Source organism: Pseudophryne corroboree, chromosome 4, assembly GCF_028390025.1.
Source record: "Pseudophryne corroboree isolate aPseCor3 chromosome 4, aPseCor3.hap2, whole genome shotgun sequence".
Taxonomy (NCBI): domain Eukaryota; kingdom Metazoa; phylum Chordata; class Amphibia; order Anura; family Myobatrachidae; genus Pseudophryne; species Pseudophryne corroboree.
In genome coordinates, this window is record NC_086447.1 from 617,674,464 (window position 1) to 617,699,890 (window position 25,427).

Consider the following 25,427-nt stretch of genomic DNA (forward strand, 5'->3'; position numbering starts at 1 on the left):
AGAGTGCCCCTTGTTGGATTTCTGTGTGTTGATACTTGTTTGTGTCATGGGTGACTCCCCAGCTGTTACAATATGGAAGATGTGAGTGCGTCCCGACACGGATGGATATATGTATATACGGTTGTGTAGTGGTGGATTTTGCCTAGGGGCTGCAGGGCTACAGCCACCCAGTAAAAACAATACACCCATTGTGAGCCCCCTGTACATGATTTAGCAGTGGCTTCTCATTGGAAGCACTTTCTGCTAATCATACTTCAGAAATGCAGTCCCAGGGGGAGGTGTTATCAAGAAAATGCATCGCCGGTTGCAGCCCCTAGCCGATACTGTTTTTTTTCTGCTCATGTGCGAGACTTGATTGTGTGGGATTTCTTTTCACTTCATTTATTGCTCATGTGCAATAAATAGGGACCGGACTATGGCCAAGGCAAGGGGCTACAACCCCCCACACATACATTATAGGAAGGTAGAAACCTCCCCTGGTTGTGTATTATGCATTGTAATTTAATATACAATATATAATATCTGAAATAAAGATGAGGTTCCAAGTACCCCTTTTGGATGAAATCAAAATGTTCACTAATGTTTGTTTTAGATATTATATTGTAAGTTCATATTACAGTTTAATGTTAGTTATTTTGTGATTAGTTTGTTTTATTTGTCTAAAGTGTGCTACTATTTTCTTGCCATATACTAAGGAGATTAGTGGTGATGTACTTTTTCATACAATTGAGTTTTTGGTGTGTGTGTTCTAAATCACACTTTATTTTTTCAGTATAAAGCTTTTCATGCTATGATTAACCTTCACTTTATCCAAGCATCCCATATTTTCATATTTATAGGTGGTTTAATTAGTGACACTTTTAACTATGTTCTACTAGTTACAATTATACACTGTAGGCAGATACAAGAGATAAGTATGTACTCTGCTATAGAAATGGGTTGGGTACGGGTTCCCAGCGCTTACGATACCGGCGGTCACATGACTGACACAAGAATCCCAGGACCTAGAAGGTAAGTATCCTAAACCCTCTCTAAACACTAACCCGCCCTTCCTGCAGCCAAACTCTAACCTCCTTCACCACAACCTAACCTTAACACTTCCCCCACAGCTTAACTCTCCCTGGCATACTTACGTTCGGGATGTCGACACTTGGGATTCCGGTGCCGCTAGTCAAGGAAAAGTCAAGGACACTGGCCGTTTTAAATGGTGAGTGTGACTTTTATTTTCGGCGGTCTCATACAATACACAATCCTTTACAGACACTCTGGACCAGTCTTCAGCCTGTCCTGCACAGGTCTCCTAACAGTAGCTTGATTTTTACAGCCCTATGACCTGGCCATCAGGAGCACTGGTAAAAATATCTAACCCACCTAAATAGTGCAGGTACTTTCTGGAGTGGCTGTGAGGTGAAGCCTATGGGGTATATGCAATTGCGGTCGAATTCCCGAAATTGTCGAAAAACGGGACTTTTTCGAAAAAAAAAAAAAATTCGACAATGCAATTCAGTACTTTCCGTCAAAAAAACGGACTTTCAAAATTCAACTTTTTGAAATTCGACATTTGTCAAATTCGACTTTTCTGCAATGGTACAAATGCGGCAATTCGACCAAAGTATATTCAATTGAAGTTTTGAAATTCGACAACAGTGCTTTTAGACAGTAAATTCGTAATTTTCAATCAGCCACACTTTGGTGGGTGAATCTATTAAAAAAAATTTAAAACATGTTTTTTTTGGTGTTTTTTTTTATTGGTAATAGCATATCTATTTAAATTAGAAGGGATTAGGTACTTGGTTTGTCTTTTTGGGAGGCACAAGTATTATTTATATATTTTTAAAAATATAATTTTTTTATTTTAATTTTTTTATAAATGGAATGGTAAAATCCCGAAAAAAAATGGTGTGGGGTCCCCCCTCCAAAGCATAACTAGCCTCGGGCTCTTCGAGCCGGTCCTGGTTCTAAAAATCCGGGGGTAAAATGGACAGGGGATCCCCCGTATTTTTAAAACCAGCACCGGGCTCTGCGCCTGGTGCTGGTGCAAAAAATACGGGGGACAAAAAGAGTAGGGGTCCCCCGTATTTTTTACACCAGCATCGGGCTCCACTAGCTGGACAGATAATGCCACAGCCGGGGGTCACTTTTATACAGCGCCCTGCGGCCGTGGCATTAAATATCCAACTAGTCACCCCTGGCCGGGGGTACCCTGGGGGAGTGGTGACCCCTTCAATCAAGGGGTCCCCCCCCCCAGCCACCCAAGGGCCAGGGGTGAAGCCCGAGACTGTCCCCCCCCCCCCCCATCCAAGGGCTGCGGATGGGGGGCTGATAGCCTTGAGAAAATGACAAGAATATTGTTTTTTCCTGTAGTACTACAAGTCCCAGCAAGCCTCCCCCGCAAGCTGGTGCTTGGAGAACCACAAGTACCAGCATGCGGGAGAAAAACGGGCCCGCTGGTACCTGTAGTACTACTGGAAAAAAAATACCCAAATAAAAACAGGAGACACACACCTTGAGAGTAAAACTTTAGTACACACCTGCCGACACACACATACTTACCTATGTTGACCCGCCGACTGCCACGTCTCCTGATCCGACGATCCGGGGTACCTGTGAATAAAATTATACTCCCCTCAATCCAGTGTCCAGATATAAATCCTCGTACTTGGCAAAACAAATAAACGAACACCCGTACCAGCGGACTGAAAGGGGTCCCATGTTTTCACATGGGACCCCTTTCCCCGAATGCCGGGACCCCACGTGACTCCTGTCACACAGGTCCCTTCAGCCAATCAGGAAGCGCTACTTCGTTGCACTCACCTGATTGGCTGTATGCGCGTGTGACCTCAGACAGCGCATCGCAAAGCCTCTCCATTATACTCAATGGTGGGAACTTTGCGTCAGCGGTGAGGTCACCCGCGGTCAGCGGCTGACCGCGGGTAACCCCACCGCTGACGGCAAAGTTCCCACCATTGAAAGTAATGGAGAGGCTTTGCGATGCGCTGTCTGAGGTCACACGCGCATACAGCCAATCAGGTGAGTGCAAGGAAGTTGCGCTTCCTGATTGGCTGAAGGGACCTGTGTGACAGGAGTCACGTGGGGTCCCGGCATTCGGGGAAAGAGGTCCCATGTGAAAACATGGGACCCCTTTCAGTCCGCTGGTACGGGTGTTCGTTTATTTGTTTTGCCAAGTACGAGGATTTATATCTGGACACTGGATTGAGGGGAGTATAATTTTATTCACAGGTACCCCGGATCGTCGGATCAGGAGACGTGGCAGTCGGCGGGTCAACATAGGTAAGTATGTGTGTGTCGGCAGGTGTGCAATAAAGTTTTACTCTCAAGGTGTGTGTCTCCTGTTTTTATTTGGGTATTTTTTTTCCAGTAGTACTACAGGTACCAGCGGGCCCGTTTTTCTCCCGCATGCTGGTACTTGTGGTTCTCCAAGTACCAGCTTGCGGGGGAGGCTTGCTGGGACTTGTAGTACTACAGGAAAAACCAATATTCTTGTCATTTTCTCAAGGCTATCAGCCCCCCATCCGCAGCCCTTGGATGGGGGGGGACAGTCTCGGGCTTCACCCCTGGCCCTTGGGTGGCTGGGGGGGGGACCCCTTGATTGAAGGGGTCCCCACTCCCCCAGGGTACCCCGGACAGGGGTGACTAGTTGGATATTTAATGCCACGGCCGCAGGGCGCTGTATAAAAGTGACCCCCGGCTGTGGCATTATCTGTCCAGCTAGTGGAGCCCGATGCTGGTGTAAAAAATACGGGGGACCCCTACTCTTTCTGTCCCCCGTATTTTTTGCACCAGCACCAGGCGCAGAGCCCGGTGCTGGTTTTAAAAATACGGGGGATCCCCTGTCCATTTTCCCCCGGATTTTTAGCACCAGGACCAGCTCGAAGAGCCCGAGGCTGGTTATGCTTTGGAGGGGGGACCCCACGCCATTTTTTTCCGTGTTTTTACCCGTTTTTAAAAAATCGGAACAAAATCCGTCAAATCGTCCGTTTTTCGTCAGCGGGACTGTCGAATCCGTTTTTTATTGCATATGGTCAATTTCGGCACCCACTTGCCGAAATTAGACTGTCGAATTGAAAAACGGCCGAAAAATTGCCGCGATTCGCTGCTAATTGCATATACCCCTATATATTGCTCCCAGGAAAACCCGGACTTCGGACTACACCCAGCCTGAAACAATGGGTTCTCCCAGGGTCTGGGACACCTTTTTAACTCATTGAGCTGTGGCACTTGAGTCTCTCTGCCACAGTATATAACCATATGTGGTGGTCAAATTCTCTAGGCGGACCTTCACAATTTGGTAAAAATGTGCACAAAAAAACTCTCTTATTTCAAATGTTGTGATGTAGATAAATATTAGAGTATAATACACCCGTGTTTGTTTTCTTGATTAGCAAGTCTTTAGTGTTTAAAGTGTGATTTGCATTCTAGTCATGTATTATGCAAATATAATCACAGCAGTGTTGCACCTTTTCATACATGTGACAATTTAGGGAGTGCGGACTTAAACCCCCTTTTTTCTGAAGTTACTGCAAAGTATTAGAGCAGGGCTGGCCAAACCAGTCCTCGAGATCTACCAACAGGTCCCATTTTCCAGACCACCTAGCTGGTGCACAGGTGTAGTCATTACTAATTAAGATGTGCTGCATTCATTCCTAACTGACAATTCTACAGATCTCCAGGAGGCCTGGAAAACATGAACTGTTGGTAGATCTCGAGGACCGGTTTGGCCAGCCCTGTATTAGAGCATTTACATGGATAGTTGTAAATGCTTAGTAGACTTTTTGTGCTAGTCTAAGCTCTGTGAGCTTATAATCACCTCTTACTTTTATTATTTCCCAAATCATCTCACAAAAAAAAATTTTTTTTAAAGATAAGTTGTTGCAAGTCACAAATGCCAAATATCTATTTGTATAGTGATAATGACTAGTACTATGGCCGGGATGTAATGAAGGCCGAGTTTGATGGCTGTGTGGGAAGCCGGCTGAACTCGGACATTTTTTTAAAGGGGCAATAATTTCCAATTTGCCAGCCACCATTAATTTCTCTGATGTGCAAACAGCATAAACCATGCAATATTTTTTATTTTTTTATTAATGATAAAGCAAGGGAAACCTTTCCTCAGTGGTAAAATAAACACAGCAGTAAGAAGAATAGTGTTTAGAATGTGGAAAGGTGACGAATTCAACCTCTCAGCACATAAATTATCTAGTAAACATATTAAAAAGACTTGGAAGTACAATTTTCATATAAACTACATCTGGAGGCGAGGGAACATTTTTATTGTGCTGCAGCAGTGGTTTTTCCACTGGTTAGAATAACATTAAGCCTGTACCCTCCCTCTGTCCTATTTTGCTTGGGTGTATGATATTGCAGCTGAAAATATCTCATTACAGAGTACTCCAGGCATGAAAACAAATGTCCCGAGAGAACTGTGTTTATCAGAGATCCCAGGCAGAAGTGTTTATTTTGATGTCATGGTTACTTCCAGTAACAAAATGGGAAAAATAGCACTATATTTGCAAATTACTCATCATATGTTTACAAAAATAATAACAATACACAAAACACCTATACTACCTATACAGGGCATACCAGATAAGTTTAACCTTTCCCTCTCCTTCCCTCCCAATGATGACCTATATATATATAATTATAATATATTTATTTTTTATTTACACAGACCTGTCAGTCCATTGTAGCATTATGCAGGCACAGTGTGCCCTGCTTTTCTAATACATACATGTTATGCGCAATACATAATACCACACTACTGCCCTAAGAGACCAGGTGGTATATTTACTAACTGTTCAATTCCCATCGATTTTTATTGATTTTAAATCAATAGAAATCGATGTTGGGCTTCAAAAGCTAAAACATATTAACATCTAAAATATTAAAATTTTTATATAAAAATGATCTGTTAGAAAATGTGCTTTAGCCCCTGATCACAACATTGATTTAAATTGATATCCATCAAATTGAAATCAAGAAAAAAAATCAATGGATATCGACCTTTAGTATATATACCCCCAGGCTGTGTCTGATCAGATAGGTAAGCACAATTCTCAGGAAATCTTGGTCAGGCAAATAGCTCATACCCAGCCACAATGATCCATGAAATGGATATTATTGTTGTCTGAATTTTATATATGGGTTGAAGCATAGTTTTTTTCACAATTTTTTTCTTGAATGCAAATAGACTTAATTCCACTCACAATGCGTGCACAGGCATAAATGCATATGTCCTGTATACAGAGTTCCTTGCTTCTATTGGACTGCTCCAACCCTATCTATCCACTTGTGAAAGTAGCTGTCATTTTATAACGTGCACATGTGTTTGTGGAGCAATAATGGAAAGTATGTGTGCAGAAGAGACCGAGCTGGCAAGTGAGAGGCAGTAGGAAAGTCAGACTCCCTCACATAGAGAAGAGCATAAGAGTTCAGGAACTTTGGTGTCTGACATTTTGCCGTTTTCATCAACATTATGATAGTCTTAGATTTCACTATGCAACTATGCATGATAATGCAGTTTATTCATGCACTATGAACCAGTGTCTCATGATATTGGTCCTGCATCATGAATACTAGTCATGAAGTGCTTCTGTTATGTTAAATTCATAGTGAACTAATCATATTTGTGAAGGTGGTGGTAAGATGGGTGCCACCAACTTTTGAGTGATCCAGTTCCAAATGGCCTTGTCTTGAACTTGAAAGGTGGTCTTGTCGCTCAGTGCTCAAGTCCAGCGGCAGGCTTATCTATGTGTAGCCAGCAAAGATTGGGGTAGATTTATCAAAGCTTGGATAGAGATCTACTACCAGCCAATCAGCTCCGATAGTAACAGTCATCTTACAGGCTGTGTTTGGAAAATGACAGTTAGAAGCTGACTGGTCTGTACTTTATCTCTCTCCAAGGCTTGATAAATCTTCCCCTAAAATATTGAGCTCAGATGATACAAAAAAGTATGGCAGTCTTCAAGCAGCTCAATATAATGCAGCTACAGTTTAAGAGACTATTAAGCTTTGTAACATAAAAAATATTATCACTTCGTACTACAGATCATATGAGCCTCTTTTTATTTCCAAGCCTTTTTATAAAAGCATTCTATGGACTCATGGCTTTTATAAGGTTCCTTAGTGACTTGTAATAATGCTCATCATTTATGGTTTGGTATACATAACCCTATGTATATAGTTGAATGCATTCAATATACACCAAGGAAGAATGGAAATAACTTTGTACAAAACAACAACAAAAAATGGTACAGGTATTCTTTTGTTTTGTGTGTGTGTTTTTTAATTTATCTTTTTATTTATACATTTTATTTTATTTTTTACGTAATCTGTGTTATCCCTCTGCTGTCCCAGATAGGAACAGTGCATGATAAATTTAACTTGGCAATGAGAGGCAGGCTCATATCAAGTTTAGATGTGGAGAAACATTTAGATAATTGCTTTACAAACAAGCCAAGAGAAACGGTGTGTGTTTATTTCCAAAGCTATTTCTATCGCAGCAAGTCTTAAAAGATGTAGAAGAAAAACAGGAACATGCCTTTTTCTGATCGCCTCGTTCCACAGCTAATCCGTGTAATTCATTACTAGCGAGTCAGCATTCTATTCCCTGCAGCCTTACATGAAAGACATGGCCAGGAAAGAGACGAGTCCCAATTGGACCGCGTGACACCAATGCCACTCAATGTTCTACTTCAAAGACATAATCACTAGTTCCCACATGAGCAGCGTGAAAGCATTTCCACCAGTTACAAGACAAAAATAGAAAGTTAATGGAATCTGAGTCTGGATTCTTTCTTTTTTTTTTTTTTTCTTGTTCTGTAAAAGACCGACATTAAAAAAGCAAGCTAATGTGTCTGAGGAATGTTCATGACTCCTTAAGTGTGGTTATTGTTATGTAACATTTACAAAGTATGTTTTTTTTGTTTCCCTTTTATTGCACATCATATTCATAACCTTTGACATCTGTTCTTCCCTTTGGGAACTTTAAACAAAAATGTCTTCTGTAGATCTATAAAAAGGAAATGAAGGACATTCTTCAAAATGTTATAAGAGCTACTTAGTGGCCAAGTTAGTACAGGTTGAGTATCCCATATCCAAATATTCAGAAATACAGAATTTTTTGAGTGAGATAGTGAAACCTTTGTTTTATGATGGCTCAATGTACACAAACTTTGTTTAATACACAAAGCTATTAAAATATTGTATTAAATGACTTTCAGGCTGTGTGTATAAGGTGTATATGAAACATAAATGCATTCTGTGCTTAGATTTAGGTCCCATCGCCATGATATCTTATTATGGTATGCAATTATTCCAAAATACGGAAAAATCCGATATCCAAAATACTTCTGGTACCAAGCATTTTGGATAAGGGATACTCAACCTGTATGACCACCTGGTGATTTTATGCAAAGTAGATATTCTACAGGTAATGCTGACGTAGGATGTACAAGAATAAAAAAGGGACAGTATTCAGAGTCTAAATAAGTGCATCATTCATGAAATGATGGGTATCTGATGGACTTTGAACATGGAATAATTCTTGGTGCTTGCAGCAGTGGTACGAGCGTTGGCAAAACAACTGCACTGGTGAATTGCTCAAGGGCATCAGTTGTTAATGTGTGTACAGAATGGACCAGCAGATGAAAAACTGGGTCTGATGGCTGTTGTCAGTAATGGCTACTGGATGCTCATGCGGAACGTAAATGGGCAGACTTGTTCCGTCCCCCAGAGAAGCAACAGCAAGGTCGGCTCTTCCCTTAGGCGACTGCCTAAGGTAGGCTGACCATGTTATCCCTTTACCTGGGACACTCATGAATTACACAGGTTCTGTGGCTGGCTGACTACAAGCCTGCATTTCACCTGGTTTTAAGCAGCCACAGAACCTGTGTAATTCATGAGTGTCCCATGTTAAAGGGATAATATGGTCAGCCTACCTAAGGGCACCATGAAATGAAGGGGCAGCCTGCTCAGACTTTCAAAGATGAAGGTTGACATCCTTATTATGCTTACTGCTGATGATCGCTGCGTTCGTAGCTGCATCAGCTATTATGTGTTTATACCTGCTGCAGCCTACTCCTCAGTGTCATCAGGCAGGCAGCAGCAGAACAGCACCCGTCCCCTTTCCTTTCCTCCCCTTCTCTCTGACACAGCCAATTATGCAAGCTCCACCTCCTAGGCTGTACAAGAAGAACAAGGAGCTGTAGCAGCAGTCTGAGCTATATAATGGCTTGTTGGTGTGTGATTTAAGATTGAGTGCTGTGATAGAGGGGTTAATGGCTATTGAGAGTGAAAGTAATAATATGTGCTGGGTGGGGGGAGGTTAATGGGTGCTGGGGGTGAATGGATTACTATGTGCTGGGAGGGTTACACACAGGTTCTGTGGCTGGCTAAATTCAAACCTACATTTCACTTGGTTTTAATCAGACACAGAAGCTGTGTAAATCATAAGTGTCATGGTTAAAATGGGTTTTATGTAAGCCCTATGTATTGGGTATTAGTGGCAGCAATGTGAAGTTTTGCCTAGAGTGCCCAGAAACCTTGCAACGGTGCATCAAAGTTTACACAGGGGTAGGCCATAAATTGTTGGAAGTGAGTCATGTGGTCTGACAAACGCTGTTCTCAATTACACCATGCCGATGGTAGGGTGAGGTAGTGGCGTATCAACAGTCCTCGCAGTGGTTTGGAGGTGCTGGGGGTACTGTGGGAACAACTGTCAATGCAGCAGGGAGGAACAGCCAGCCTGAGGAGCAGCACCATGGGAGATATGTCGACCCCCCCCTTCCTCCCCCCAAAAAATGGCCACCACCTCCGAGGAGACAGTTATTAAGGATACTAGAGGAGGCGGCAGCCATTTTGGAAGCAACATTTCCAATATGAAGGAGGCAGGCTCAAACATTGGTCCCAGCGACGGGGGAATCCCCTGACAACAAACAGGTACCTTGAGGTGGGGGGTCGGTGCCAGAAACATTTTTGGCAGGCGGGTGCAAACTTTGTAGTGGTGCTACTGAGGTGAGGATATGGAGACAATAGCACTAAACCATGGATCCATCTTGCATTGTTGCGACTCTTCAGGCTGGTAGGGGCAACGTTACGGTATGGGGCATGTTTGCATACGAGTGTCTGGGCCCCTTGATTTGTGTGGAAAATTAGTGGACTCCATGCCTAGAAGGATTTAAGTTGTAATAAGGTGGCCAAAAAATAAATAAATAAATAAAGGATAGTATACTTTATTTTGGATAACAAATTCTGCAGGTTTTGTTAGGTTCAGAAAAAAATTTTTGTTAATCTTAATTAGTGTGTATTTATGCAGATACTGTTGTTTGCCATGGCAGGAGTCCCCAGAATGTCACCATTGGTCAGTGTTGCTCTTCACTTTGGGGTATTATAGAGCCAAAGCTTGTGTGATTGGCTTATAGTATTTTATGTAACGGAAATGTTCCATAGAGACTAGCGAACCTATAAATATTAGCAGAGCCTGTGATGTCACAATAAGCATGCCCTATACTTTTCATTATGGTTAAGTATTTACACACAGCTGTTTGTGATGGTGTGAAGACTATACATTTTAACAAAATTACAAATATTAGTCCTTCAACATTGAATTGTTTAAAATGTTATCTAGCAAAAATGCTTTCATAAAAAATTGTGGAATTTACAGTATAACTAAATATAGTTATGTACAAGAGTTTTAATAATTTATAATTTGGATATGTTTTATTTGTACCATTACTATTTGACATGAGCATTTGTTTTTACTGGGTTTATTATTTTGCAGAAAAATACAGTGACATCTGAACTAGTCTTATTCCCATGTTTTTGTTTTGTTTGGTTTTTTACAAATTTAGCTTCCAGAATTAGCAGCTTGGTATGGGGCTTGAATTTTACCAATAAGATGCTCTTATAAAGTAACTCGAGATAGCCGCATTGTGTAAGGGCCACATGTATATGATGTGCAGTACAAAAACCCAAATATACACTGTATGACTTATTAAAAGCCCACATAATTGCATAGGCCTGCAGTGGCCATCTGTAATACGTATCCCCATAGTAAATGGTCATTGCACTGGCAAGATGAGCTTGGCCTACAGAGTTTGTACATATTAAGAATGGCTGCAGGAGGGGATATTTGTGCTCACTCTTCATTCTGCACCATTATAGGTTCAGTTCTCGGCTGAGGCTGTAATATGTACCACAGATAAAGTGGCTGCATTGAACAGCCACTAGGGCCCTGGTGAAATAAGAAGCAGGTTAGTAACATACAGTTGTAGCCATGCTTGTCTTTGCTGCATGGCGTGCCGGGCTGCGACTATTTGCAGCCAGCAATCACTCCATGAATTCCTAATGGAATTAATGGAGCGTTCGCCGGCTGCAAATAGTCACAGCCCGGCACGCCATGCAACATGCTGCATCGCAGCAAAGATGAACATGGCTACATCTGTATAGTGCAGTGCTTTCCAACCTTAGCACATTACTTGTGCATAGGGGGACATGTACTAAGAAGTGATGAAAGCGGAGAAGTGAACCAGTGGAGAAGTTGTCCTTGGCAACCAATCAGCTGCGCTGTATACTTTTATAGTATGCAAATTATAAATGTTACGTCAATGCTGATTTGTTGTCATGGGCAACTTCTCCACTGGCTCACTTCTCCACTTTTATCACTGCTTAGTACATGTCCCCCTTAGGGGTCTATTTACTAAGCCTTGGATGGGATAAAATGAACGGAGATAAAGAATCAGCCAACCAGCTCCTAACTGTCATTTTTTCAAACCCAGTTTGTGACCTGGCAGTTAGGAGCTGATTGGCTGGGACTTTATCTCCATCCAAGGCTTAGTAAATAGACCCCTTAATTAGTACCTCAGTCCTTTTGATTTAACCATCTGTGCTCAAGCATGGATATCTTTAAAATCTGTACTGTTAGTGTGCTTTGAAGACCAAAGGTTGGGAAACACTGATATAAAGGTTTGGTAAAAATGCTGTTCCAGATATCAGGTCCTATATTTGGCCTCATGGGTTACAGTGGAGGTGGTTGTGCCACTAGTGTTATTTCAGCAGGACACTCACAGATAAGATGGTTGCAAAAATATTCTCTTTCCATCAATTTATACTTTTTTTTTTTATTGACCTGATCAGAGTAATTCCAGTAGATTATGGGGGGCATTCCGACCCGATCGCACGCTGCAGTTCGCAGCGCAGCGATCGGGTCGGAACTGCGCCGGCCGAAGGCCGTCGTTACCTAGCAATCGCCTCTGCCTGATTGACAGGCAGAGGCGCGAGGGGGTGGCACAGCGGTGTTTGATTGCCATATTTGGGGGGCGTGGTCTGGCCAACGCAGGCGTGACCGGACCGTGCGGGGCCGGGCCGCAGCGGCTGTGTGATGTTGCACACAGCCACTGCGACCCAGGGCAGCGAAGAGTAACTCCCGGCCAGCCACAGGAGCTGCACTGGCCAGGAGTTACTCTTCAAGTACAAAAGCCGTGATGCTTTTGTACTTGTGCAGGGGGGTGCGGCCTGAAATGCAGGGTGGACTAGACCTGTGCTGGGCGTCCCCCCGCATGTCTGGGACGATGATCGTAGCAGTGCTAAATTTCAACTCGGAATGACCCCCATATTCTGTCGGGAGTCTGAAATACCACGTTGCAATTTTTGGCAGTAAATATATGTTTTAGTACTTTCTGTGGTTCATAGTTTACATAAAATGACTAAATCAAAATCTATGTTTTTCTAGCGCTAGCGTAGACATGGAAGGTAGCCAAGTAGAAATTGCTGAAATGTGTTGGGTAGCATTTACATTCTTAGTATTTTAAACTTTTTTTTTTTTCTCGTTTTTATTTCTTCTTCCAGCTTAAAGAATTTAGGGAAAAGATGCAGTCCATATTTCCAGCTGTTCCTAAAAGCAAAGAACACATATCTAATCCCGAGTCGTTTACTTTTGAAGACCTTTTGAAGTCTAAGTAAGGAGTGTCCTACATCTGGAATAGCGTTGTCTTTGCTGGCTTTGTCTGGCTGGCAGATGAGCTTAAACTATTATGAGGTTTCATGCAACAATATAAGTGGTCCAGGGTGCCTGAATACACCATAAAGACACATTTTAAACCGTTATGATATCGTGTAAATATGTATGCTTCAGACATGGAAATGTGGCATACTAAGCAATTACTACTGCTTCTTTAAGTTTAATTGATAGATGGACCAATATAATAAACCGTAGTAACAATAAATTGTAAATTAACAAAAGAATTTTGGATTGCCTTAAAACGTTCTGCCATATTGGTGGTCATATCATTGACATCAGTAACCTCATTGCTTTATGAAGGTTAATAAATCTTTGGTATTTTCTGAGGATGAGCCACAGTGCTGGAGAAAAATCCATGTTTTGTGCTTTCCAGTGGAGTCCGGTCACAGAAACAACAACCAGTACAACAAATAAAAGCCCTCCTCTACCCTCACCATCTAGCTGCTAGTAGGGATACATACTATGTTGACTTGAGAATGACTAAACTTGTAGCACTTTAGCCGTACAAACATTATAACTTTAAACATGCTGGTAAAGCGTGCACGGTTAAAGCAATAGAGCCAGCATTCTTGTGTCAACATATTCAATGTTGACAGAATGACTGTCAACATGATGACTACATTGTATACTGCTGGTATTGTATTCTTTTTTTCAACAGCAAGAAATGAAGCCTTTCTTTTGTTTGTATTTAGAAATAAATTATTATTTTAATCACAAAGTAAAGTTTTTGTCCTTTTGTGCAATGTGTCCTTATCTTCTGAGGTTAAAAAAAACATTTTTATAAGAAACAAGATTGAGTTAAGTAAATTGGCGTATTTGTAGCCAGATTAATGAATTAGTTAATTTAGTATTATAATGCTGTTCACCTGTAATTAATAACACAATGTTACAGTACTTGGTGCTTGTGTAAATCAGTCTGTTATAAAGCGTTGTGCAGCAATTTATTGGTCATGTAATTCTATTTTGTGTGATTTATGGTAGCAAGATCAAGTGCCCAACCAGTACTGTATGTATACTGTACGTCACAAACCCTTGGATGGATCTGAGTATGCAACCCGTACTTGAGGATTGTCGAGACCCAGTACAGAGGTGCAAAGTCTAACGTGTCAATGTGTTCACCAGGGACCCTGTGCATCGCTGTGTCTGACAGACAGGTTGTGGCCCTCTGTATAGGTTCCTAAGCAGAGGGCTGGTATACACTGGAGCTAATGTAGTAGTCTGCCATGAAGTGTAAAACACGGAGGCAACTGACAAAAGACAGGGCTAAAACTGGACAGATAGGTCACAAACACGTATGATGGTGGAAACAGGAACGAGCACGGGAAAGGCAGGAATTAGGAATGGAGCACAGGGAAAACAGGATCCAGAACTTAAATTCTCAAGCACAAGGCTATACCCTGGCATATAATAGAGCCCATAATCTGACACTGTTCAGTGCTCAAAGACTCCCTTTTATAGGGAGGAGATTAAAAACTCGCACCAAATGTAATGTCACGTTTGGCACGTCTGTCCCTTTAAATTGTCACACAGCAGCGTGTGCATCCTCATGGGAGCAGCCTGTGCACTGATGATGCTGCAGCAGAAGGAGGGGAGCCAGGAGCAGAGACCTCAGCAGTGGACTCCCCGCATGCTGCCGGCCAGGACCCAAATGCTGCCAGATCCGGTAAGTAAAAGCCAGTGTCCAGGGCGCTATTACAGTATTGTATTAAAAATAAAGGCCATCATTTCATTCAATGAAAGTTTTTAATTCTTTTTTTTTACATTGATAATCCATTACAATAAACATTAGGCAGCACTTAAATTACAATCCACCATAAAGAGCAGAAAAGTATATCCACAACTTAAAGCGACAATCCATTATAAGGCCTTATAACAATTTACCAATTTAGAATCTGAATCAATCTTGCTGAAATCCCACAGGTTCCCTAAAATCGGAATTTATTACATAACTGGGCTGTCTGTTGAGACTTACGCCATTTAGCAGACATCGGACTCTCCACTGGACATACGGTTGATCAATATGTCTGATGGTACATAGCCAACGATGTAGTGGAACTGTGTCTTCAGATGCAGTCCCTGACATCGGCATGCTGCTGACACACCTGCCAAGGAATGCCGCTCCGCAGTCACCAACCCATGGATTTCCATGCAATTCCAATCTGGTTCCCTCAATGGTAACCATGAGGCTGAATGCTCAGTGCGCCTCAGAAGCATACACAAACTTAAAACATTTGCACGTGCGTCCACCTCTGAGTCAGGGCACAAGATCCTAGTAATTGATTCTAAGAAGTTCCAGGAATTACGTAAATACTAAACAAGGTTCAGCTACAAGTTTGTTAACAGAGTGTTTAACTATACAGCATCCTTTCTATCTATGGGCCCAAAATATGTTTGCATTGACTAAATGATGGGAAGATGAACCCTTGTGGAGGGTAAAGGCAGGTAATAGTAATAATGCGTTGTGATAAAGTAAACAACCTCTTTAAGCTGACCATACAGATCTGCGCAATCAGTTTTGTCTTTTCTTACAGAAACTGGTTGAGTTTTAACAACTGCAGTCCCCAAACCTTATTTGTCACTTCCACACATCAGTGTGCAATGTGCATAAGGTATCGTCAGCCAGTCTGAATAAGAAGGCTACTTACATGTTGCGATACCAGTTATGGCTATGAGACATAAAGGCAGCATTTCCCATTGCAACTGATGACCCCCTTTGACGACTAGAAAGATAAAGCCATTCCTTCCCTCTACCACATTTCAACACCCCTGGTAATATATACAATAATATTGGCAGACATTGTTGCTGATTTGGAATATAAAATAATGTAGAAATGTTGCAGTTCCATCTCAATGTAACTTCAGTTCTGCAAAGTGTATGATCAATAAGGGACTATGGATAAAAACATTACCAGCAATGCGCTTGACAAAGTTTATAAGTTATGTAGATGCAGACTGTGTCAGCAAGCAGATTTTTATTTACATTTTGGAATGATTTGGTACTAAATTCTGGACAAGCAGGAAAGTAAAAATACTAGCCCTAACAAACTGAAATTAATACATCGCTATGTTAAGTTAGTTAAACTATTTTGTAACATCTCTTGATGGACTAAAGGTGTGTACACACGGTGCAATTTGTCTATATAGTCAAAATCGTAAGAAATTATAGTGCATATCGCACCGTGTATAGTCCTTGCAATGCCAATGCGCAGTACCGCGGGATTGGCTTTGCAAGGAAAAATAGACTCTGCAGGCAGCCCAACATTGACTATATCGGCGGGGCCGGGCTGCGGCCCTGTTGAATAGTCAGTGTCTGCATAGGCGTGCGCAGCACATTTTATTAGGGGGTGCACTGTCGGAGGGGTGTGTATAGCACCGCCTTTTGGGTGTGTCTAGCGCCATCTATTGACATCAACGCAATATAAAATATCCACCCTTGTGCCAGTCCTAATAAAGCAGATACATTGTCAGATTTTGTGGTGTGCACCAAACAAACACCCATGATGGCACTCACTACAATTACACTGCTCCTCCTCAGCCTGGTCTGGCTCCTCCTCTCTTTCCCTTGCAAGCTGCAGCAGCTTACTTACAAGTCAGTCACTCACTGACACTGACAGTCGCAGACTAGTACTGCTGCTACTGGAAAAACGGGTGACGTGTCAATGCTGCTGCCGACCGTCTGCCAGTATTGAATTTGTCTTCCTAAGAGGAACTCTGGCTGCATGCTGCTCCTCATCAGTGGTTGGCGTTGGCATAGCATAGAAGGAGAGAGGTGGGCATGTGGCGGGTGGGCAGTGGCATCCTTGATTAACACAGGCGTCCGGTCAGTAATGCAGTCCTGACAGGGTGCAGCGCAGAGGGGACAGTAATCAGCCTGCTTGGCGATCACTGCATCAGGCATTTGAGATCGGGGTGCCAGACATTAGGGGGTGCCTGTGAGCACCAGGCACCCCTCCTGCGCACACCTATGAGTGTCGGGCTGTGCGGCACATCACGCTGTGTGTACACAGATTTAGGGATTGATCATCCCTATCCTGGAAGCTACTTAATGATATTGTTGTACATAGAGCAAATGAACCCATGTACTAATAAACACATTGGTGTCATGTACCACCTTTTGAGGGACTTGCAAGGAAAAAAAACCCTATAAATAAATACTGAAATAGAGGCCAACTGGGACTATTATTGTGTGTTGTGGGTCTATTATGTGTTATAGTACCGTAGCAAGGCACCTTTGTGCCCTAGGCCAGCATGCCCCAGTGCATATAATATTCCATCACTGCATCCAAACACTGGGAAACAGAAAAGTTCAAACAGATCATACCAATTTCAATGATCATTATCTGTTTTCCAGTGTTTGGGAGAAAATGGTCAACTGTCATTTGCTCCCATATATTACTATTTCTCTAACGTCCTAGTGGATGCTGGGGACTCCGTAAGGACCATGTAGAATAGACGGGCTCCGCAGGAGACTGGGCACTCTAAGAAAGATTTAGTACTACTGGTGTGCACTGGCTCCTCCCTCTATGCCCCTCCTCCAGACCCCAGTTAGAATCTGTGCCCGGAAGGAGCTGGGTGCATTTTAGTGAGCTCTCCTGAGCTTGCTATTAAGAAAGTATTTTAGTTAGGTTTTTTATTTTCAGAGAGCTTCTGCTGGCAACAGACTCTCTGCTACGTGGGACTGAGGGGAGAGAAGCAAACCTACTAACTGCGGCTAGGTTGCGCTTCTTAGGCTACTGGACACCATTAGCTCCAGAGGGATCAAACACAGGAACTTAACCTTGGTCGTCCGTTCCCGGAGCCGCCCGGGGCACATAAATTTAGCGCATTAATCATATATACAGCAGCTACTGTGTAAACACTAAGTTACTGTGTAATTCCTGGGTTATATAGCGCTGGGGTGTGTGCTGGCATACTCTCTCTCTGTCTCTCCAAAAGGCCTTGTGGGGGTCCTGTCCTCATATAGAGCATCCCCTGTGTGTGTGGTGTGTCGGTACGCTTGTGTCGACATGTTTGACGAGGAGGGCTATGTGGAGGCAGAGCAGGTGCAGATGAATGACGTGTCTCCGCCGACGGCGCTGACACCTGATTGGATGGATATGTGGAAGGTGTTAAATGATAATGTAAACTCCTTGCATAAAAGGTTGGATAAAGCTGAAACCTTGGGACAGTCGGGGTCTCAGCCCATGCCTGATCCTACAGCGCAGAGGCCGTCAGGGTCTCAGAAGCGCCCACTATCCCAAATTATTGACACAGATATCGACACGGATTCTGACTCCAGTGTTGATGGCGATGATGCAAAATTGCAGCCTAAAATGGGTAAAGCCATCCGCTACATGATTATAGCTATGAAGGATGTATTGCACATATCAGAGGTAAACCCTGTCCCTGACAAGAGGGTTTATATGTTTGGGGAGAAAAAGCAAGAGGTGACTTTTCCCCCTTCACATGAGTTAAATGAGTTATGTGAAAAAGCGTGGGATTCCCCTGATAGGAAAGTGCTGATTTCCAAAAGGTTACTTATGGCGTACCCTTTCCCACCAACGGACAGGATGCGCTGGGAATCCTCCCCTAGGGTAGACAAAGCTCTGACACGCTTATCTAAGAAGGTGGCCCTGCCGTCACAGGATACGGCCTCCCTAAAGGATCCTGCGGATAGGAAGCAGGAAAGTATCCTGAAGTCTGTTTATACACATTCAGGTACTCTACTGAGGCCGGCAATTGCGTCGGCCTGGATGTGTAGTGCTGTAGCAGCATGGACAGATAATCTTTCTGAGGAACTGAATACCTTGGACAAGGATACTATTTTACTGACCCTGGGGCATATAAAAGACGCTGTCCTATATATGAGGGATGCCCAGAGGGACATTTGCCTACTGGGCTCTAGAATAAATGCAATGTCAATTTCTGCCAGAAGGGTCTTGTGGACTCGGCAATGGACAGGTGATGCCGACTCCAAAAAGCACATGGAGGTTTTACCTTACAAGGGTGAGGAATTGTTTGGGGACGGTCTCTCGGACCTAGTTTCCACAGCTACCACTGGGAAGTCAAATTTTTTGCCATATATTCCCTCACAGCCTAAGAAAGCACCGTATTACCAAATGCAGTCCTTTCGATCACAAAAAAGCAAGAAAGTCAGAGGTGCATCCTTTCTTGCCAGAGGCAGGGGTAGAGGAAAGAAGCTGCACCATACAGCTAGTTCCCAGGAACAGAAGTCCTCCCCGGCTTCCGCTAAATCCACCGCATGACGCTGGGGCTCCACAGGTGGAGCCAGGAGCGGTGGGGGCGCGTCTCCGAAATTTCAGCCACCAGTGGGTTCGCTCACAGGTGGATCTCTGGGCTATACAGATTGTGTCTCAGGGATACAAGCTGGAAGTCGAAGTGATGCCCCCTCACCGTTACCTCAAATCGGCCCTGCCAGCTTCCCCCATGGAAAGGGAGGTAGTGTTAGCGGCAATTCACAAGTTATATCTCCAGCAGGTGGTGGTAAAGGTTGCCCTCCTTCAACAGGGAAGGGGATACTATTCCACAATGTTTGTGGTACCGAAACCGGACGGTTCGGTCAGACCCATATTGAATTTAAAGTCCCTGAACATTTACATAAAAAGATTCAAGTTCAAAATGGAATCGCTCAGAGCGGTCATTGCAAGTCTGGAAGAGGGTGATTTTATGGTGTCTTTGGACATCAAGGATGCTTACTTGCATGTCCCCATTTATCCACCTCATCAGGAGTACCTCAGATTTGTGGTACAGGACTGTTATTACCAATTCCAGACGTTGCCGTTTGGGGTCTCCACGGCACCGAGAATATTTACCAAGGTAATGGCGGAAATGATGGTGCTCCTTCGAAAGCAAGGAGTCACAATTATCCCATACTTGGACGATCTCCTCATAAAGGCGAGGTCCAGAGAGCAGTTGCTGATCAGCGTAGCACACTCTCAGTAAGTGTTGCAACAGCACGGCTGGATTCTGAATATCCCAAAGTCACAGCTGATTCCTACGACGCGTCTGCCCTTTTTGGGCATGATTCTGGACACAGACCAGAAGAAGGTGTTTATTTCGGCGGAGAAGGCTCAGGAGCTCGTGACTCTAGTCAGAGACCTCTTAAAACCTAAACAGGTGTCGGTGCATGACTGCACGCGAGTCCTGGGAAAGATGGTGGCATCATACGAAGCCATTCCCTTCGGCAGGTTCCATGCGAGGATCTTTCAGTGGGATCTGTTGGACAAGTGGTCCGGATCGCATCTTCAGATGCATCGGCTGATCACTCTATCCCCCAGGGCCAGGGTGTCTCTTCTGTGGTGGCTGCAGAGTGCTCGCCTTCTCGAGGGCCGCAGGTTCGGCATACAGGACTGGGTCCTGGTGACCACGGATGCGAGCCTCCGAGGATGGGGGGCAGTCACTCAGGGAAGAAACTTCCAGGGGTTGTGGTCAAGCCAGGAGGCTTGTCTGCACATAAATATCCTGGAACTAAGGGCCATATACAACGCCCTGAGTCAAGCGGAGCCTCTGCTTCGCAACCAACCGGTGCTGATTCAGTCAGACAACATCACCGCAGTGGCTCATGTAAACCGCCAGGGCAGCACAAGAAGCAGGGTGGCGATGGCGGAAGCCACCAGGATTCTTCGTTGGGCGGACAATCATGTGCAAGCACTGTCAGCAGTGTTCATTCCGGGAGTGGACAACTGGGAAGCAGACTTCCTCAGCAGGCACGACCTCCACCCGGGAGAGTGGGGACTTCATCAAGAAGTCTTCACGCAGATTACAAATCGATGGGAACTGCCACAGGTGGACATGATGGCATCCCACCTCAACAAAAAACTAAAAAGGTATTGCGCCAGGTCAAGGGACCCTCAGGCGTTAGCTGTGGACGCACTAGTGACACCGTGGGTGTTCCAGTCGGTCTATGTATTTCCTCCTCTTCCTCTCATACCCAAGGTGCTGAGAATCGTGAGAAAAAGAGGAGTGAGAACAATACTCATTGTTCTGGATTGGCCAAGAAGGACTTGGTACCCGGAACTGCCTCTCTGACAGTACCTGTTGCAACAGGGGCACTGTCTGTTCCAAGACTTACCGCGGCTGCGTTTGACGGCATGGCGGTTGAACGCCGGATCCTAGCAGAAAAAGGCATTCCGGATGAAGTTATTCCTACGCTAATAAAGGCTAGGAAGGACGTGACAGCAAAACACTATCACCGTATATGGCGAAAATATGTTGCTTGGTGTGAGGCCAGGAAGGCCCCTACAGAGGAATTCCAGCTGGGCCGGTTCCTGCACTTCCTACAGTCTGGAGTGACTATGGGCTTGAAGTTTGGGTCCATAAAGGTCCAGATTTCAGCCCTATCCATTTTCTTTCAAAAAGAACTGGCTTCTCTTCCTGAGGTTCAGACGTTTGTTAAGGGAGTGCTGCATATTCAGCCCCCTTTTGTGCCACCAGTGGCACCTTTAGGATCTCAACGTGGTGTTGGGTTTTCTGAAATCCCACTGGTTTGAGCCACTTAAGACCGTGGAGCTATAGTATCTCAAGTGGAAGGTGATCATGCTATTGACCTTAGCTTCGGCTAGGCGTGTGTCAGAATTGGCGGCTTTGTCATGTAAAAGCCCCTATCTGGTTTTCCATGTGGACAGGGCAGAATTACTGACTCGTCCACAATTTCTGCCGAAGGTGGTGTCATCTTTTCATTTGAACCAACCTATTGTGGTGCCTACGGCTACTCGTGACTTGGAGGATTCCAAGTTGCTTGATGTAGTCAGGGCATTGAAGATTTATGTGGCCAGAACGGCTGGAGTCAGGAAAACTGACTCGCTGTTTATCCTGTATGCATCCAACAAGCTGGGTGCTCCTGCTTCAAAGCAAACTATTGCTCGCTGGATCTGTAACACGATTCAGCAGGCTCATTCTGCGGCGGGATTGCCGCATCCAAAATCGATAAAAGCCCATTCCACAAGGAAAGTGGGCTCTTCTTAGGCTGCTGCCCGAGGGGTCTCGGCTTTACAGCTTTGCAGAGCGGCTACTTGGTCGGGTTCAAACACCTTTGCAAAGTTCTACAAGTTTGATACCCTGGCTGAGGAGGACCTTGTGTTTGCTCATTTGGTGCTGCAGAGTCATCCGCACTCTCCCGCCCGTTTGGGAGCTTTGGTATAATCCCCATGGTCCTTACGGAGTTCCCAGCATCCACTAGGACGTCAGAGAAAATAAGAATTTACTCACCAGTAATTCTATTTCTCGTAGTCCGTAGTGGATGCTAGGCGCCCGTCCCAAGTGCGGACTTTCTGCAATACGTGTATATAGTTATTGCTTAAATAAGGGTTATTGTTATGAGCCATCCGTTGAGTGAGGCTCAGTTGTTGTTCATACTGTTAACTGGGTAAGGTTATCACAAGTTGTACGGTGTGATTGGTGTGGCTGGTATGAGTCTTACCCTGGATTCCAAAAATCCTTTCCTTGTAATGTCAGCTCTTCCGGGCACAGTTTCCCTAACTGAGGTCTGGAGGAGGGGCATAGAGGGAGGGGCCAGTGCACACCAGATAGTACCTAATCTTTCTTTTAGAGTGCCCAGTCTCCTGCGGAGCCCGTCTATTCCCCATGGTCCTTACGGAGTTCCCAGCATCCACTACGGACTACGAGAAATAGAATTACCGGTGAGTAAATTCTTATTTTTAAACATTACACTGTTACAACATATTTACTCATTTAAACAATCCTGTTTGTGTTTTCACATTAAATCGTGCTGGATTTAAGCAGGTTTGTGCATTTTAAATACACTTGCTGTATGCAGGTATTGCACCAACATGCCATGTTTTCTCAACTATTCCTTGTGTAGCTCATATTGCAGCAGTACCTGCATACAGCAAGTGTTTGCATAATGCACACCACTCATGCTACAGTAAGAGAAGACGGAAAACTACACAGTTAGGAAGATAGTTGTTGGGTTTTTTTTGTGTGTGTGTTGTTTTTTTGGGGCAAATACACATAATTTGTGAAAGTATAACACAACAAAAAAATATTTTGTTTCATATATTCTGAAACATAAATCAAAAACAGGGTGATGCATTATTTTTTATAACATAACAACAGTCACCTGGCCGAGCAGAGGAGCATCTCACAGTGCCCAGTACCCAATCTCAGCCAGCACACTAACAATTTGGCAGGAAGGAGCTGCACATTCTAATCCCTCAAGCAATGGGGCAAACAACTACATAGCGCATCTGGCAACACATTTTAACGACACCCTTTTTTCTTTTTCCAGCTGAAGGGGGGCTTTGGGCGAGCGGGTTCTGCGAGTAGATATGTGAGTGCCCTGGCCAGAGGTGTTTTGATCCTGGCCAGGGCTGGGGAATGGTGGAGACGGGGTGGTGTGCCTGAGCGTTTTGGCCTAGAGGAGTGCGATCTCCCGCATGCCTTGGGCAATGGTGGCCAGAAGAGAGGCTACCTCACGCCTCTGATAGATAAGGTGAGGTCACGCACCTCCAAGAGCATCTGTTGTTGGTGCTCCTCTGTTCTTTGGCCTTGCTCTTGTATGGCCAACAGAAGCTCCTGGTTGGTTGGTGGGGGGCGGGGGGGGGGAAGAGGCATCAGTGTCTTCAAGGTGTGGTGGTGAGTCAGGCCCACCCTCAGACAGTGAATCTCAGCTGCCCTCCCCAGGCTGCGTGAACTGCACCTACTGTTCAGGAAATTTATAGGAAAATAAACTGAAATTAGCATTGCCATTTTGCATGTCTCTAAAGTTGTGTTTCATCTTGCTATCATAATTACCTGGCTCAGCATGCAGAGCCTCAAGGGCAGGCATGTCTGTGTCCATTTGCGAGAGGTTTGGGGGATCCTGCACAGCTATTAAGAAAAATGTAAAAAAAATTCACCTGTTAGGTGTAAGGACCAACTATAAAGCTAGTATTCGTGGGATACAATTTGTGCTGATATAGGTGTTGGTGGTGCTCCCCTGAGGAAAATTACTTAAATATCCCAAAAGGGTTGTTCCTATGACAAAACAGGGGGACAGAAAGTTTGGGGGCACTCTTACATGAAATGTAACTAAATTGTTTCAAATATAACTTTTATTTTGTACTTAAAAGAATTTGTTATATACCAAAGAGAGTTGATATGCTCTCCTTAAATTAGCAACCTCTATTTTAGTAGAGAGAGAGGCAATAATAAATATATGTGAAGAACAATTCCTATATAAACCTCTAAATATTCTTAGTCACTAAAGCGTTTTAAAATAATTTTTGTATACGGTAATTTGGTGACTGTGAAAGTTTTAATTACTTAAAAATTAGAAGTGGGTGATAATGATTAAACAGTGAGTTATTTAGTAAGGGATAATTCCTCTAACCACTGACGAGCACTATTTTGGAAGAAATTCCTGTGGAGAGAATCAGGTTTCTATGCATGTTTTTTTTAAATAAAAGTTCACAAGCAATTGGAGGGACGAACACAATGAACCAATTTCTGGCATAATTTGTTATTACAAAAAATTCCTTATTCAGTAAGGACATGTGGACATGTGAAAGCTTTGGAAGAGAGATAAGATAAAGTACCGGGGCCGGGTGTCCGGTGACTTCTGCTTTCTTCTCATGTGTGCCTGTGCACATTATATGAGGGGTGAGAGGGTTAGCTGGCCGGCACCGGTAGGAAGGAAGAAGCGGCGTGTATGCTGTTGGGGTCTGCAGTACTCGGTGGCTCTGATAACCTGCTGGTCATTGCAGAGCAGACGGTCCTGCCGCACCCCAATGAGAGAACGCCGGAATACATGTGCGGTATGAGTGTGTGTGTCTCAGATCTCTTTAGGAAGGGTCTCCCAGCCGTGACACAGATCCTCTCCGTGCTCAATTGCCGGCTCCGTTTGCGCTGCACGGGATTCCAGAATTGGCGTATGGTAACATCAGCCTCGGATGTACATTTCACCCAGGGCAGGGCTTGTTCACCGTGGTGCCTACCCGGGGATTCCCCTCTTAAATATTTAAATGGTCACTAGCCAATAACAGCGTTTCATGGCATGATTGATATTATGATTAGCCATTCAGGGCTTAAGATCGTAATTAATGCATATCTTTGGTAACTATCGATAAATTGTATCAATATTGTTGCTATGTTAGCTATTCCCAAGAGGATGGTAAAGAGCAGGGTATAGATGTAGCAGATCTAAGAATATTTGTAAATTCTGCTAGTGATAAGATTGCATTGAGTTGAGTAAATTAGGTTGATACCTATAAATAAACAAATAGTAGACGTGTGTTTACACATATTCGTTACTGAGCCGCACAGTTTGATGCCTGTGCATGGGAAATTAATAAGCATACAATTTACACTGATATAAAGCTAAACTGAGTGGGTTTGTACCCGTATTCAGAAACTTACTTTGTGCACACTGAAATTAATGTGTGTTGACATG

At 43.8% G+C, this 25,427-nt stretch overlaps 1 protein-coding gene across 2 annotated transcripts in view; it reads left to right on the plus strand.

Moving 5' to 3' along the window:
• Positions 1-13,762, plus strand: part of TMEM242 (transmembrane protein 242) — a 117,341-nt gene extending 103,579 nt beyond the window's left edge. Inside the window, exons 4-5 of one of the 2 annotated variants that reach the window (XM_063917667.1) lie at positions 1,110-1,207; positions 12,868-13,762. In XM_063917667.1, the coding sequence (XP_063773737.1) occupies positions 1,110-1,207; positions 12,868-12,970 (201 nt within the window). In that variant the 3' untranslated portion in view covers positions 12,971-13,762. The remainder of the gene's footprint in view (positions 1-1,109; positions 1,208-12,867) is intronic. The other variant, XM_063917668.1, reaches the window with a different exon arrangement.
• Positions 13,763-25,427: the final 11,665 nt, after the last annotated feature.